Below are 16,118 nucleotides of genomic sequence, written 5' to 3' on the forward strand. Positions count from 1 at the left end.
TATATAATGTTTTGACCTCTATCAAAACATTAAAAGTCTGTTTAAAAATATTATAAATCTTCTATGAATGATATAATCAGATACTACTTTGATTATCTAATCAAAGAAATATTTCAAGAATTATAACGAACAGAAAAAGTCATAAACGAAATATGAATTTTCTCAAAAGAAGTATGCTAACTTGAAAGAAAAGTCGAGATGTTGGAGATGATAGATAATTTTTGAGTGAGGCAGTGTAGAATATAAGCAATCCAATTATGGAAAATATTCTTTGTGAAGGCAAATGTCTTTAATTTTAGGATCTACTCATTCTATAAATACTCCATCATCTTATTTTTGAGAGAGAAGAAGAGGTCGAGTGCTTCGGAATTTCTCATAAAAGAAAGAAAAAAAAAGGGTTTTTAGAGCTTTATGCAAAGAGACATGCATACATGTCTTGTACACCTTCTTGGATGGTGACTTCTAAAGGATGCTTGTAAAAGAAGTGCTTCATGGAATTTAGCTGACTAATGCAGATGGTAATAATAAATCAGATTTAATGGAAATCGTGAACTATTCTTCTTTATGTTGAATCAGAATTCCAGTAAAGATCAAGAAAAAGAGAGAACTAATGCAACTGAGACAAGTCTATACCATTGCAAGCATGACATGGATATCTATCTACTAGCTTACCAAAATGTTTGGGATGAACCCATAAGGAATCCTTCGTTTGGTCTTCTGACAATATGCATCGACATGAAGGCTGTTGTACACAAATCTGAGCCTCGTCTAAGCTTCCACCTTAAAGTTGTTTTGGTGGTCATCACCTTCATCAGGCCTTCAACCATGGGAGTTCTGGAAGCCTTCTAGTGTGGTGTTTAGAATTCAAATTTACTCTATTCCCAGCAGCCTCAGAGAATCCGGACCGACGAGAAATACACGCTTTTGACCTCCATAGCGAAAAACTACCACTCCTTTATATGCTGTCCTGGGAATTCCATCCTGAAAAAACAGAGGTGATCTCATTCAGATTTATATTGTAAAGCGCAAAGATGTAATGCAATGGAAGTTTTTCTATAAAGCAATATTTTATGCATATGAAAGATGATAAATCAATGGCCAGAACCACTGAAACAGAAACAAAGTAGATAAGAAAAGTGAAAATAGCAAAAAAAAGAAAAAAGTAGCAGTAAATGTCTAAAATGATGATAAGAAGTTCAATTCTCCATTTGTTGTTTGAGATGATCTAGTAGGTTCTAGCTTGTGCTGGATTTAATAGAGCCAATTGGTTTTGATACAGATGCTGCTCACTATCGAGCTGTAATTGTGGGTCAGTATTCTAAGTTACTTTGTAATTCACAAAAGAGTAACAACATGGCAGGATCTTGTATTATAGCCTCCATTGTTGACCAGCAGCATTAAAGGAGATAAAAATATTGCAATTGCTGAGTGCAATTATGATAAAACAATTTGCAAACCAAAATTAGGAAAATCTTAATTTAGATCAACTAATAATTCTTTGATCCTTCCAATTCTTTTGACTTCAGAATAAATGACTGTTACAATTTTTTTTGCCTAGAAGTAGAAACACAAGCTTAAACTACTTTTTGACATTTGACTTGACTGTTCACATGTGTTCCTGATTTCCGGGCAGGTCTGTTTTATGCTTTTAACATCACAACATGCACAATAAGAAAGAGATACGCTTAGAAGATCACCACATTGATAAACAATTCAACTGATAAAAGAATAACAATGACAACATCATAATTTTAAATGCTCTGTAATCATGTTCTGGTTCCTACAGATGTCCTGTATATGTTTCTTTGTTTAGACTGATACTTATGGGAATCACTCCTATAACAGTAAGAAATCAGCAAAAGTTATATCTGGATGTGGAAAAACATGTATATCAACCAAGTTCAAATATTGAAAAAATCAAAACTCCTATCACAAATTGGAAGAAACAGTGTCATCTTTGTACTAAGGCACCCAAAAATTTATAAGCAACTATTTATGGATCAAAGATAATCCTTATCTAAATGTTTTCGGGTGATGACCAATCAAGTGAAATTGATAGGAAAGAGAAATTGCCTTCCATTCTTCAAAAATTCCAAATTGTCGGGCTATGTGTTCAAAGTGCCGCTGGTCATTATACTGGATTCTTATATCACTATCAATATTATTTGCCTTCAAAATAAGATCAGATTCTCGAATAGGTCTGGCGTTGGAGACCATTTTGGCAAAATATTTCAAAAAATTTTCCTGTCAAAGACCAGAAAGAGATACAGTTAGAAGTATGCGTATATGCCTGCCCATAAGTTGTATATTACTAAACCAGATTTAAAGAAGGCCCTGGAGAAAGTTTGGGACATCTTTCCCTTGACCAGGTCCATTTTTCATCCATAGAGATGCTGAAGCAAATATAAGACTGAATAAAGAAATTGTATTACCTCCATCAAAAAAGTCAGATTAGAAGACTTCCAATCGACCTAATACAACAATTCACATAAAAATTTATTCCAGATAAGAAGTATGAGGAGGTATACAAAACCCAAGATCAAGCAACTTTATACCTACTTGCACATCATTCAGTTTAATAGGCTCCAAATATTGTCTAAAAAACTGTCCCATGCTAGAGCCCTGAAAAGAAAACAAGTAGGTGAAGAACTAACTTTCACAAGCACTAGCAAAAAAAGAGAACAAACAGGCAGACGTGAGTATTTTCATGGCAGTATTGAGATTTTGTATTGGCAGCAACTTCATTATCAATGTTTATAAGCAATTTCTAGCATTCAGTCGTGTTAAACTATCATAATGAGATTAAAAAATCAGATAATATTATGAGGAAATACAGAATTAATCTCTTAATGGCATGAGTCACCTTCTTGATAAAAAAGAGCATCCACAAAATGCTAATCACAAATATTGGCTTACTTACATGCTCGCCAAAATTGTATGTTCTGCAAACTTCTGGACGAATAAATTGCCGATCTTTGTGTACCTCATTTAGTCTCACCCAGTCATCCCAGTAAGTAAAATTATGTCAAGGAATAATAAACCAAGAAAAATATGTCAATTTTGAGTAACTGAAACATAGTGTTATACACAAGGATATGCATTAGGCCACTTAGGTGATAACTCATCCCATATAGTTTTTGTTAACATCCATCCAAGACCAGGAAAAAAATCTGATCTGTAAAGAGCATCTGCAAAATACATTGAAAAAAAACAGTGGATGTAAAACATAATCAACATGCCAAAATTAACCTCAGAATGCTTTCACTCTAACTGATATGAAAAAAATCAAACACGTAAATCTTGTCAAATGGCTAAAAGAACTTGCTTAAAAAAGGACTTACAAGAATCATGAACAAACTGTTTTTGTCCATTGTCATTCCATGAGGAAACAGCCATTATTGATCTGCAAAGTTAATTGTGATGTAAAATAATTAGATGAGATGAATAATTTAGAGTTTTAAACATATGAGTGAATGGGATGGGGGGGCATACTTATCCTTGTCAAGTAGAGCAGCTGTGGCTTCAAAATAGTCAAAAAAATCTGGGGCAATTTCCATGTCATCTGTTTGGTGAGAGAATATTTTTTAATGGAGTTTACCCAAAAAAAAAATAGATACAGAAAACGGAAAAACATGAAACCAACAGTAAATAGACGACACCTTCCAATATAATTACTCGACTGAAATTGTGGTTGAAGAATAATTCATCCAAAGCCCATTTATAGTGTCCTGAAATAATCCATGTTCATAGCTAAAAACAAAGTCATAACTCATAACTAGAAAGATTGGAGAGATGTGACACTTACTAGCAATCTTGTAATAGGCGATTAATTCTCCAGGTCTTTCTGTATGTATTGGTTCAAAATCTAGATGCTGCAATTGCAATCACCCATACCATTAGAATTCTCTAACACTGACTGCAATATGCCACTCACCATATAGTCAAACTAGATTATAATTCTGTAAGGTAATACAAACATGTATCAGATATATTTTTCTAGACCATGACATATAAAAAAAAAAAAACTTGCTTATGTTACAAAAACATCTTATATAAGCAACAGAATCAACTGTCTAACTTGGCAAAAAAAGATAAACACAGGAATCTTTTCATTTATCACCATTCTAATGTCAAGTTTATTTAATGTTGAACAGCATTTCAAGGGAAAACAAGTTTCCATGTGAATCTATTCAAAATACTGGCTTCAATCTCATGGAACCAGCTGCAAACACCTTAAGCATATTGTATACTGGCTTTCATTTAGAATGTCCACTGTTAAAAGAGATCTTATTGCAAGTCATTGGACAATTAGAACATCTAAAAGCATAGTCTTTTTCACAAATGTATTGGAAGACGAGTGCCAGATGATAGACTATACATAATTATTATCACTAGGACCTTTTCAATTTGAGGTATAGTCACCAGTTGAACAGCAAATCTAAACATTAAATCACTCTTTAGAGGGCTGCAATGGAACTTTATATCTGGAAGTTGTCATGACATAGAACTGGCCTAAATTCCAACCAACTTAATTTGACAAAGCGCAAGCTTTCCATAGAACTCAGCCATTTGGGATATAGGAACATGCCCAAACATTATCTTACTACTTAATGAAACTTCCAAAACAATTATTCCATTATTGGATGTAGCGCCATTAGCAAAACAACTTCAAAGATCCCATCATTCTACAGGATGCTTAGATGACACAATAAGAAAGAGTTTGCATTTTAAACCTGCATATAAGTTAATTGGTTGTAACTCATAGCTTTACTTTTAACATCTGAATTTGTTCCATCCTGCGAAACAAAGCAGGACTATCAGATGCTAATCATCGGCAAAACAATTTTGTGAAGAAAAAGGGACCGAACATGCATACCTGCGATACAAATAGTGGAAATTTTGTAGCAATCGGTCTCTGATACCTGAGAAACATGAATTGATTGATCATTAGTTGTCTAATCATATGACTATTTTCTGGAGAACTGAAAATCAACAACACTAATCCTTTTTTATTTAGAACTAAGAAATTATTATATAACATACTTCAAGACAGATTCTATTGTCCTCTCAAGATAGTCAGGTCGATTGCAAGCCATTATAACAACAGCTGCTACAGGTACCTAATATAAGGACAAAGGATGAAGAAGCAAAAGGAAAGACTTAATCAGTTCTTTGCGTCAGTTAAAACACGACGAAGAATATCTAAGCAATTTTACCTCATGTTTTCCTATCAAGTTCTGTAGATTCTTTGCTGCAACCAACATTTATAGAGTTAGAAACATAAAGAGCATGCTCATGCACTAGAAGGAAAATCATCCTATGATTAGACCACAGAAAATCATATTTATACATGAAATACAAGGTTCTCCACTTCTCCCAAAGCTTCTTCGCAGCTTCATGGCCCTAAACCAAAAACTTGATTTTCAGGATAATTATTTATAACAGTAAAGAACTGAACCAGCATGATTTGTGATTAGATGGCTAGTCCAGCCTTATTAAGTACTGTTTAAAGCAAAGTTTATAAACTCGGGCATAATGCCAGCACCAATGGATGGTCAGGGTGATACAGCTCTTGCACAGACCTACATATTGACAATCAATATAGGTCAGTGCTGCCTGGATGGGTAAATATGGATAAGTATAGCTTGTTCTAATCTATCACGATCCGAGTCGGATGGGCTAATTGGCCTATCAACTTGGTTTGGCCGAAACCACCGGCCAAAATGCTTAAGTTGAAGTTGAAAGTAGTACACTTATCAGACCCTTATAAGCCAATCTTAGTCTTGCCTTCAATGTGGGATTAATCAAGGGTATTGCAATCACCCCCACTCAAGGGCTTGATGTTCTCGTCAAGGCCCAGCATAGCCCAGATCAAACCTTAGCATTGTGCATGTGAGACGTAGCCCAGTGGTGGCTCTACGCCGTGACAAGTCCTCTGACTCCATCCACAAGTAGTCCTTTCCTACCCGAGCCCCCTCACCATGCCCAAATACTAGGTCGGCTCTGATACCAAATGTCACGATCTAGGCTTGATGAGCTAACTGGTCTATCAACTTCGTTTGGCCTAAACCACTAATCAAAATGCTTAAACTGAAGTTGATAGTAGTACACTTATTAGACCCTTATAAGTCAATCTTAGTTTTACCTCCAATGTGGGACTAATCAAGAGTATTACATAATCAGTTCTCTGATACTTGGTTTAAAGGTCCTCCAACCCTCCATCCCCTCTTCCTTTCTAGCACACATGGTTATCTGATTTTGATTTAATGTCAACTTGCATTTTTAACCAATGATATATGATCAAGAAAAGTGGTGTCTAAACCTAGGATGCTAAGTACAAGCATCAAAGAATTACTGACATATCTCTAGTCATAAAATTAGTGTTCCAAAAATCAATTAGACAGGTTTGTACCATCCGATATTATTCAGTCCAACCAATGACCGGCACCTAGGCTGAGAAATTTTGTCCAGTTCAAAAACATTTTTTTAATTTTTACAACGACAACTATCTCTCTTTTACTTGCCCCCAAGTCATCTCTCTCACTGCACTACTCGTTGCCTCATTGCTGCTAGTTTCCTCCATCTCATTGCAATTATCTCTCTTCTCCTCCTCTCCTTGTCTTGCTACTTGCCTCGTCTCCATCTTTCCCTTTGGTCCATGCCGATCAGGACAGCATTGTACCATATATTGGTAAACCAGTATGTACCAAACCCATGCTAACCTAACCAGAGACCAATTCAGGTCCAAATCAAAATTTAAAATCCCTACATAAAATGATTATTTAAAGTTCTATTTAAGATCATTATAATGATTATTTTTATAAAGCTCATGAAAGATCAGTTTACACCCATGCAAAATCTAAATATGCAATTGCAACAAGCTCAATAATTAAAGTCCCAAATGAATAATATTAAGATATTTAAGAAAAATCCAAGTATAAAATACAACATAAATGATGGAAATAAAGTTTTTTTTTTTTTTGTAGTCGAACCAACTTCTATACATAAATACCAATTGAAAGACTAGAAAGTTCTTGTAAAGGCATACTTTTAAGATCTCGAAGTAGGGTCTTCAGTTGTGCACTTTCTTCATCTTTAAGTTTGTTTGCTTCTGATACATCAACAACAAAATAGAACTCAAAATTTGCATAAACAAAAAAATTTCTTTTCTGACAAGAAACATATAGATTACACTCCATATTCATTCACAATTACTTGGTACTAAACAAAACAAAGTACAGCATGTTGACAGAAAAACAACTCTCAATGCTGAAAGAAATCAAGTGCTTCCACACTGCTGCAATTTCATCAGAAAGATAAATATAATTCAGGGGGCATCATATACTGATCCATGTTTTAGTAAACAAAATTTAGAAAAATGATAATTGTTAAACCAAAAGAGAATAAATCAGATATAGAGAACCACCATAGCTTTTTATTTGAGGTCCCCCAATCACTAGAAGGATCTATAAAGGTGAACATAATCATTTCTTTGATATGTACTACAGTCACTACATTTTTAACAATGACTTGATATTCCCAACCAAGTATTCTGTTTCTAAAAACCTTCAGAGGTTCACTTAGGCCCTGACCTAAGTGCCATTTCCATATACCTCTATTGCGTCATCCATATTTTTGATGTAAAATAAATTCACTGCAAAAGCAAACAACAATAACAATAGTTGACAGATGTACCAAGTGCAAAAACTGCAGATAAAATACCACATAGTAATATTGATACAGCATATCAGCTTTACTTGTAAGTAATACAAACACGGCGGATATCTGTATATGAAATCCACATGAACAGTGAAGGTTGTTGAATTTTTTATGGTTACAGTATATTTCAAGTTACTAAGCTTACTGTTTTAACACTTATGTGCCTTAATTGGTGTCATCTACATTATCTACACAATTTCGGTAAGAAAGAAATCTAGTTGATGTAAACATAGATATGCACCTTCTAAGGTAACAATTTTCCCTTGTTGCATGCTTATCTGATCAATCAACAAGCGCATTTGACTTGTGCACTGATTTTCAGATTCCACCTGTCAACAAATTCACCATTCACCATTAACCATGATTATGGGACACAACAGGCAAGTATATCATCTTACATGCACACATATTTCAAGTTCAGTGAAGTAACCATATATCTTTCGTGCCTCCAAGATTAGCAAATTGATATTATTGAAAATCTTTAGTTTCACTCGATGCATAATATAGTGAAAAATACAATGAAATGACTTCCACCACATATGAAAAGAAAATAATAGTATACAAGAAGACGAACTCAGTACATGAGGCACCAACCAATGCCCACATATATCAGGTATCAAAAATGTATATATGTATAATAATGTATAAAAGGGTGATCTTAATGCACCAAACCCCCGCTAATGCTAGGTCTTGAAAAGGTTAATAATCATAATTGTCCTACAGATAGGGACGTTGTATCCATGACTTGAACTCTGACCACCCAAGTTGCAAGGGAGCAACTTTACTATTGCATTAAGGCTCACCCTTTTATATAATACTACATAAAAGATGAAGTCAAATACCCTTTTATATAATACTACATAAAATGAAGGTTGATAGATGTAATTGACTTAGAAATATGCATAATTAAACAGAACTTGCAATTTAAGTAAGTTACATTGCACTACTCACCGCAGCAGCCAGGCGATCTGCATACTCAGATTGTGTTGCAAAAAGGCGCACCTAAAACCAATGAATGATCATTATAATTTTTTAAATTAATTGCACTATATTGACATGGACAAATGGTGTACTTTCAAAGTGTGCATGGCACAATTCACTAGGAACATATATACACGTACAACTATACGTTGCATTAAAAACAGATTAATAACCTTAAAAAAATAGAACAGATATCTACAAGTAAACTAGTAAAATGCAAATCATTGATCTTGGATTCAAGTTGGCAACATGAATTTGCAAATATTGGGACATCGGTAACAATAAGTTCAAGTATATCCAAATAAGTTCAATCATACTAAGAATGATTGGAAAAAAATGAAAATCACATACAAAATATTGTGAATTCTGATACACAAACAAGGAAAGAATATTGACAGCTCAGAGCGGCACTAATGTTAACATTTCCCACTTGGACGAAATATTCCTAACTCTGCTAGAGCCACCATGTTTCTTTCCCCTATAACGGTGCCTTCGTTCTTCAGTATCATAGATTCTCTGCTTAGAATGCCACCTCTTCATCATTTTGGCTAAATGTCCTTTAGCCCCAAATCAGTTTAACGCAGTAATTTGAATATAAATTCCAAATCTTGAACAACTCGTCAACACAATTTATAGTCAAAATCGAGGTTTCCAACTTTTTTCTTGCCCTAACATGCTATAAGAACGTCGTTTGCGAATCCAAATTTCCAAACTACACTAAACTGAGTCGAGAAGGATACTTTCCCCGGCATAACATCGTCAAGAACAACCAAAGGGGCGAATAGCAACCCGAGATCAGTACCAGAAAGGCCAAGGACGGAGCAGAAGTAAAGGCACCTGGATGAAGATAAAAGCTGCAGCCGCGACGACAAGAAGGATCCGGATGTCGCAGAAGCTCTTCCCCATCGTTCTTGGACCGAATTGGCAGTAGAGGAAGCTGCGATCTCCCCGAGACGACTTGCCTGTCTTCTACCTCGACGCTTCGGCTCGAAGGCTCGATCTAGCGAGACTTCTCGGTCCCCGATACCACGGCCGGTCGTTGGAGACTATGTCGCGGCCACAGCGTGGGCCGTCGGTCGGGTCTAAATAAATCGGGCCGGATTTGATTCAATGTCCGAGAACTCAACCCAAGACCGTCCGAAATATGTCGGGTTGGACTCGAACCAAACCGCCGATTAATTTGCCGATCAGCAAACTTAATGGTGAAGCTATTAACAAAATCATAATAAAAGTTAGCATCCGCACGTGCTTTGCATGTGAAATTAGGCAAATTGGGTTATTAGATTCTCTTCAGCTCCGCCTCAGCAACGAATCCCGAGTGGTCGACTCGGTGCTGCAACACATTCTCAATATGTATATTCTTTGTGGATATCACATCGCATGAGAGAAGACATGGATAATACTTGTGGAATTCTGATCACTATTATCAAATACAACTTTCAAGTACAGGATTTTGGATTTACTTCCTTTCGATAGAACTCTCATCACAATGAACAGAGAACAGAGGACACTCAAAAGATGGAAACAGATAAATCTACAGACAACAGCTTAAATGCAAGGAAGAAACTGAGCCTAATGTTTGCATCTGATCAGGTGGATGTTTCATTCAAAAGTACACCAGAAACCTGCTTGAATAATTTCAGATAGTAATTTAGTGAGTACAAACCCTGCAATAAGCACTTCATCATGGGAACAATGTAGAGTTGTTCAAAGGATAAATCAGCTCAAACAAAACAACAGTATGTCAACCTATCATGCCATAGCTTTTTCCTGGATGGAAAGGGCTAAAACTCCCTGGAATGTCCATATTTTCCATCAATTGATCCACCCCTGGATACAACAATTTCAAGTTAAAGACAAGTTGTATATTAATGTTCGGCAGTCAAAAAAGAATGGCAGATAAAAATCAACTTACTCTGGCTCGATAAAAAATTTTGGTAGGACATTCCACCAGATTTTGAACTCTCATTTGATCCATGTGTTCCTAGAGTTTGATTTGACTCTGGGCCTAATGGATGCAGTGCATTGCTTACTTGGGCATTGTGGATGGGATAATTATCTGTTCCGACAAGCTGGTCTTCATGAGGGAGTTCGTCTGACTTGAATATCTTGAAGTTTGGGGATTCACAATCTGTGTCAACTTCATATTCGTTATTACTTGGTGCTGTTTGTTTCCGCTTCGATCGCGCCCTTCGGTTTTGGAACCAGTTATAGACATTCATTTCAGAGATCTGACCATGCAGTGACAGTTCAAGAGTGATCTCTTTTATCCTTTGCTTGCTTGGAGTCCCATTACCTTGATCAAAGATATTCTCGAGCATCTGTAGCTGCTTAGTTGTTGGACACCACCGCTGTCTTGGAATCATTTTATGGCCTCCTGATGCCATCATGGATTCACAGTAGCCGCTTCCAAGCTTCAATCCTAGAAAAGCAACAAAGAATTACACAAATGCTATCATAGATAAAATTCTCCTCAATCAACATAAAATGACATATTAGATGGGTGCTTGTTTCGCTAAACAGGAATATTGAGTGAAATCTGAGTAGGGTGCTTTCTTGCTCCTATCTCGAGTTTTGGAACATGAGCAGGTGGCGAACCCAGTGTCCGAAGTTCCCACCACTGCAAGGTCTGGGAAGGACCAATGTACAATCCTTACCCCCACTAATAGAGAGATTGTTTGTAGCATGAGAGGTGAAAGTCAAAATAACACAAAACTCGAGGGCAAAAATTGAATGGACCTTCTGCAATACATTAACAACCTGAGCAACATAGTTATGCTATTATACTTGCATATCCTGACACTTCGAAACAAAGTCACCTGCAATAGTCTTAGACAAAGAATCGACAAAAATCAAAATTTTTGCAACACATATCATCTCACAAACAACAGGAGATCATCACAATCTTGTTCTCCAAGTAGCAAGAATTATTCATCCTACATTGCACGAACGTGATCAAAATAAATGCCACACATCTACCGATGTCTTATCAAATCACAGCTAAGCACACATGAACTTTCAAGAGTTAGTTCAATCCTATTCCTACAGAGCAACCTTAAATCCTTGCTGGTAAGTTTAATTCCACTAAACTGGAGTTTTCTACTTGCTACTGCATCCACATAGTTCATCTAAGATGCCTATTTTGTCAATCCAATATCCTTCATGGCAAACAATCAAAGTCAGTCCTTTTTGGAACTTCTTTCAGACTCCAATTTGCTATCAAAGGAAAAAGGTAATCTGCACTAAAATTAAAATCTTACTCCATGAATCTGGTAGATAGTTAATCGATGGTTTCTGAGAACATTATACGGTTTATGATGAACAACTATGATATCGTAATTAGTCAAAATGCCAACATTGTAATTTTAACAAAGAAGACCAAATGCACATAGTGGCTTGTATGCTAATACTACCAACTAGAAAGCAAACCAGAACTGTGAGTTAGGATAATTGGGATAACATCGCCAACAGTCCAGGCTTAACAATGCATCAAGGAAGTGGGTTTAGAGATAACAGAGTAGTGTATCCAAGAAAGTTCTGCATGTAATGGTTTTCAAAGCCTCTACTCATTTTATGCTTCCAAGTTAGTGAGACCTCGATACTAACCATATCGATAATCCATGGCGACCGTGCAGCATAAGAATCATCTACTAAGTGAGCAATCGGCTCAGCTTTGGATAGCAAAGAGGAACAGTTGATCGTAGATGCTTAATCCTTAATTGGGAAGAAACATGAAGTTAATATGCAAAAGCTAGACAAGAAGACGCGTTCTGTAGACTAGATCGAGACCGAAAGCCCAAGAATTGGAAAGGAAGGGTAATACCAAGAGAAGGGTTCGCTAAAGACGCCCTTTTTCTCTATCCAAAATTCCCCTCTTTCCAAGATTTTTGTTTTGGTCTCTCGGAAAGGCGAAGAGGAAGGAAGAAGATACCTGCGAGGGAGTCCTGGTCAGCGGCGAAGGCCCTATGCATCTCCACGAGCTGCTCGCAGATGGTGGCGTAGACGGCGATCTGACGGCGGAGCACCTCAACCTGCTCGTCCGTCATCACTTTCACACACAGAACCCCTTCCGCCACCCTATCCCCCTCTCCTCTTTCCTCCCCAATCTCGCTGCTCCTGGTGCCGTCGGCTCCACTGTCCGAAGCAACTTGCCGCTCCATTTCCTCGCCTCTCTCTCTCTCTCTCCCGCATCAAAGTCCCGCCTTTTTCGTTCCAATCGCTCGCCAGCGTCGCCACGAGCGCAAGCGAGGAAAGAAGCAGCGTCGAAGGTTTTTGGAAACAGGCGCAAAGCGTACCGAGGGAAGAAGACTTGCGTTGAAGGAAAAGTAGCAGCAGCCGACCGCCTGTTAACTCGTGCGCCTATTCCCGGACAGCCACCTTTAGTCCTTTCTCCCGCTTGATACGGATCTACGTATACGTTGGCTGACTCTTATCCGGAGCAACAACTCTTTTGCTACCTGCTTAAGAGTTACTCACAAGACACCTGCCACGTGATTCAAGAGTTCGATCGGGACCCACACGAACAGTGACCTCTCCGATGCAAACGGGTAGGGTCAGAATTGTTCCACAAGCAAACAACTCGTGGGGGCGGCGCGGACTGCACTAGCGTCGTGACTTGGGTCGTAAAGTCGGTGGTGGGTGTGGAATGGGGCCACGTGGGCGACTCATTATTTGTTGCTTTACATAATTAATCTCAGGATTTGAAGTAATTTTTTGCTTCAAATTGATCCACATATGGGTTAAGATATAATTTCTTTTTTTGTTATTTTATGTTTCATTTATAAAAATAAAAACACACAATCAGGGAGTTGTTGGCACCCCAATTCACCTACTAGTGATTGCCAACTTGAATGTAGCAATATTGATGCAGTGTGTATTATTATGTTTTCAAGTTTTAAGATAATAAATTTTGAATTTAATCATATCAATTTTTTAAAAATAATTTATGTCTTAAAATAATTATATAAATTAAAAACTATGAAAGTATAATACATCATAAATTTAATATGTATTATAATTTATGTTTGAGTTTTAGTAAATTATGACTCATTAATTAGGTGATCGAGGGATTCAACGAACAACACATCGGAAGAAAAGAATATTAGTGGAGGTATTCTAGTTTTCAAAATATTATCAATTTTTTATATTTTGAGCTATTAACTTTTAATATCTCTTGAAATACAGAAAATATTTTTGTATATCCCACTCTTTATTTCTCTTTTTCTTTTGTTTAACATCAGATATTAGATATAGCAAAATCATCATCAATAATCCAAAATAACACTTAAGAGACGAAAGAACAACTTGCCATAAGATATGTCGATGATAGTTATGATTTAAGATGAAGTGGAGATATGACAACTATGAAGGTTATATGATACTTATTAATTATCATTTAAAACTTGTTAGATTTAGAGCAAAAAAGTATTCTAATATTCTTTTATATTTCTCTTATTCTACTTGTTATAATATTAATGGATCAAAAACTAGTAAAATCATAAAAAATACATCTAAACTAACTTCGACCAATCCTTGAGCATAATCTAGTCACACCAATCACCCTCCTAATTGCTTCAAATGCAAACAAGTAGGATACTATATGAACAAGTGCCCAAATAAACAAGCTAATGCATGAGTCAACTTTGCTAAAACAGAAATTATCAATAAATAATTTGAAGATATTGAAAAACCAAAATATAATAAATATCTCGAGGAGGCTCATGAAGAAATTGACCCGAAGATGGTGAATGCTTGGTAATCCATAGAGTGCTTGTTATTCCAAAATATGATTCTATTGAAAAATGGTTACCACCTAATGTTTTAAAGATATGTTGCAAGTCTCAACATAAAGTTTGTTATCTTGTTATTGATGGTGATACTTGTAAGAACATAATGTCTCAAAATATGATACACAGCTCAAGATAAAATCATATCCTAAATCATATTGGATTGTATGATTCAAGAAAGACAATGAGGTATTAGTTATTAATTGACACCTAGTTCCTTTTTCGATGGGCAAAAATTAAAAATATGATATGTCAATAGAGTTAAATTTATGCTTTTGTGATGCAAAGTAAAATTTGCTCCCAAACTTTTAATCCAAAAGAAAGGAAATAATTTCTTGCTTTAAATAAGTTTATAAGAGAAAATAAAAAAAATGAAGTTATATTTATGTTAGTCGCTAAAGATTGCCTGCACCCTATAAAAATTTCATATGAAGTAAAATAACTTTCTAGTGGCCTATCTTCTTTTTGAGATATTCAACGTTGAATCGATTTAATTTCCAAAAGCAATATTGCCAAACAAATCTTATTATCAAATGAGTCCAAAAAGAACATGAAAAGTCAAATATAAAGTTATGAATCTACTACACGATAGTTATATTTGGAAAAGTTTATACGTGCCGTTCTAGCTCTATTGATTTTATTGGAAAAGTTTATACATGTACATCGACAATTAAGCTCTATTGATTTTAAAGAAGGATTAAACTTGATAGATGTACATCGACAATTAAGCTATCAATCGGATTATCATCAAATATATGTTTCTTATTCCTGGAGTGGAGGATATGTTTGATATGAGCTAAAAATTTTTTCTAAAATTGATCTCGAAAGTGGTTTTCACCAAATCTATATTAAACCATAAGATGAATGAAAAATTACTATAAAAACTCAAGAAGATTTATACGAATGGTTAGTTATGACATTTGATCTTTCAAATGCTCCGAGCATCTTCACGCGAACGACGAATCAAATTCTACATCTTTATATTAGAAAGTTTATTGTTATTTACATTGATGATATTCTTCTTTATAATCATAATAAACTTGATTGAACATTTGAAAACTATCCTATTAACTTTCAAGCCAAAAAGCTATATATAAATCTTAAGAATTACTCGTTCATAACCTTTAGCCTAGTTTTTATAAGCTTTATCTTAATCCCTGTAGATATCCAAGTGGATTCCGAGAAGATCAAAACTATCCAAACTTGATCAACACTAATATCCATATATGATGTTTAGAGTTTTCACAACCTTTTATCATTGATTTATTCAAATTTTCAATACTATTGCAGCTCTTCTAATTGATTGCTTAAAGAAAAGGGTATGCTCTTGGATAACAAAGGCAAACAATAGTATCAAATTATTAAAAGTGAAATTATCCATTGCTCTTATTCTTATATTATCATATTTTTCTAAAATATTTAGTGTAAATTATGATTTAATATTTAAAGTTAGTTGTGATTCCTCTTATGTGATATTAGTGGAGAACTTAATCAAGAAGGACAAGTATTGTTTAGTGAAAAATTTAATAATACAATAAAGAATTATTTAATTTATAATATTAAATTTTATGTTATTGTTTAAGTACTCCAACATCGGAGATCTTATTTAATCTAAAGAGAATTTGGCTTAAA

The 16,118-nt window shown here is 35.4% G+C and overlaps 2 protein-coding genes across 2 annotated transcripts; both read right to left on the bottom strand.

The window, feature by feature from the left end:
* Positions 1 to 516: 516 nt before the first annotated feature.
* Positions 517 to 9,758, bottom strand: LOC104000486 (alpha-1,3-mannosyl-glycoprotein 2-beta-N-acetylglucosaminyltransferase). The gene is made up of 18 exons (XM_009422555.3): positions 9,538 to 9,758; positions 8,671 to 8,721; positions 7,961 to 8,048; positions 7,049 to 7,111; positions 5,217 to 5,251; positions 5,044 to 5,120; positions 4,877 to 4,922; positions 4,734 to 4,796; positions 3,806 to 3,872; positions 3,660 to 3,728; positions 3,493 to 3,562; positions 3,342 to 3,403; positions 3,098 to 3,188; positions 2,921 to 3,014; positions 2,560 to 2,622; positions 2,433 to 2,471; positions 2,074 to 2,244; positions 517 to 981 (listed from the first exon to the last, which is right to left on the bottom strand). Exons 1-18 carry the CDS (start codon positions 9,604 to 9,606, stop codon positions 871 to 873), a joined length of 1,329 nt encoding a protein of 442 aa, XP_009420830.2. The 5' UTR covers positions 9,607 to 9,758; the 3' UTR covers positions 517 to 870.
* Positions 9,759 to 10,093: 335 nt separating this feature from the next.
* On the bottom strand, positions 10,094 to 13,071 carry LOC135624510 (WUSCHEL-related homeobox 8-like). Its single transcript, XM_065128206.1, has 3 exons — positions 12,632 to 13,071; positions 10,616 to 11,122; positions 10,094 to 10,530 (listed from the first exon to the last, which is right to left on the bottom strand). Exons 1-3 carry the CDS (start codon positions 12,858 to 12,860, stop codon positions 10,445 to 10,447), a joined length of 822 nt encoding a protein of 273 aa, XP_064984278.1. The 5' UTR covers positions 12,861 to 13,071; the 3' UTR covers positions 10,094 to 10,444.
* Between the last annotated feature and the right edge of the window lie 3,047 nt (positions 13,072 to 16,118).

Source organism: Musa acuminata, chromosome BXJ2-10, assembly GCF_036884655.1.
Source record: "Musa acuminata AAA Group cultivar baxijiao chromosome BXJ2-10, Cavendish_Baxijiao_AAA, whole genome shotgun sequence".
In the NCBI taxonomy this organism is placed as follows: domain Eukaryota; kingdom Viridiplantae; phylum Streptophyta; class Magnoliopsida; order Zingiberales; family Musaceae; genus Musa; species Musa acuminata.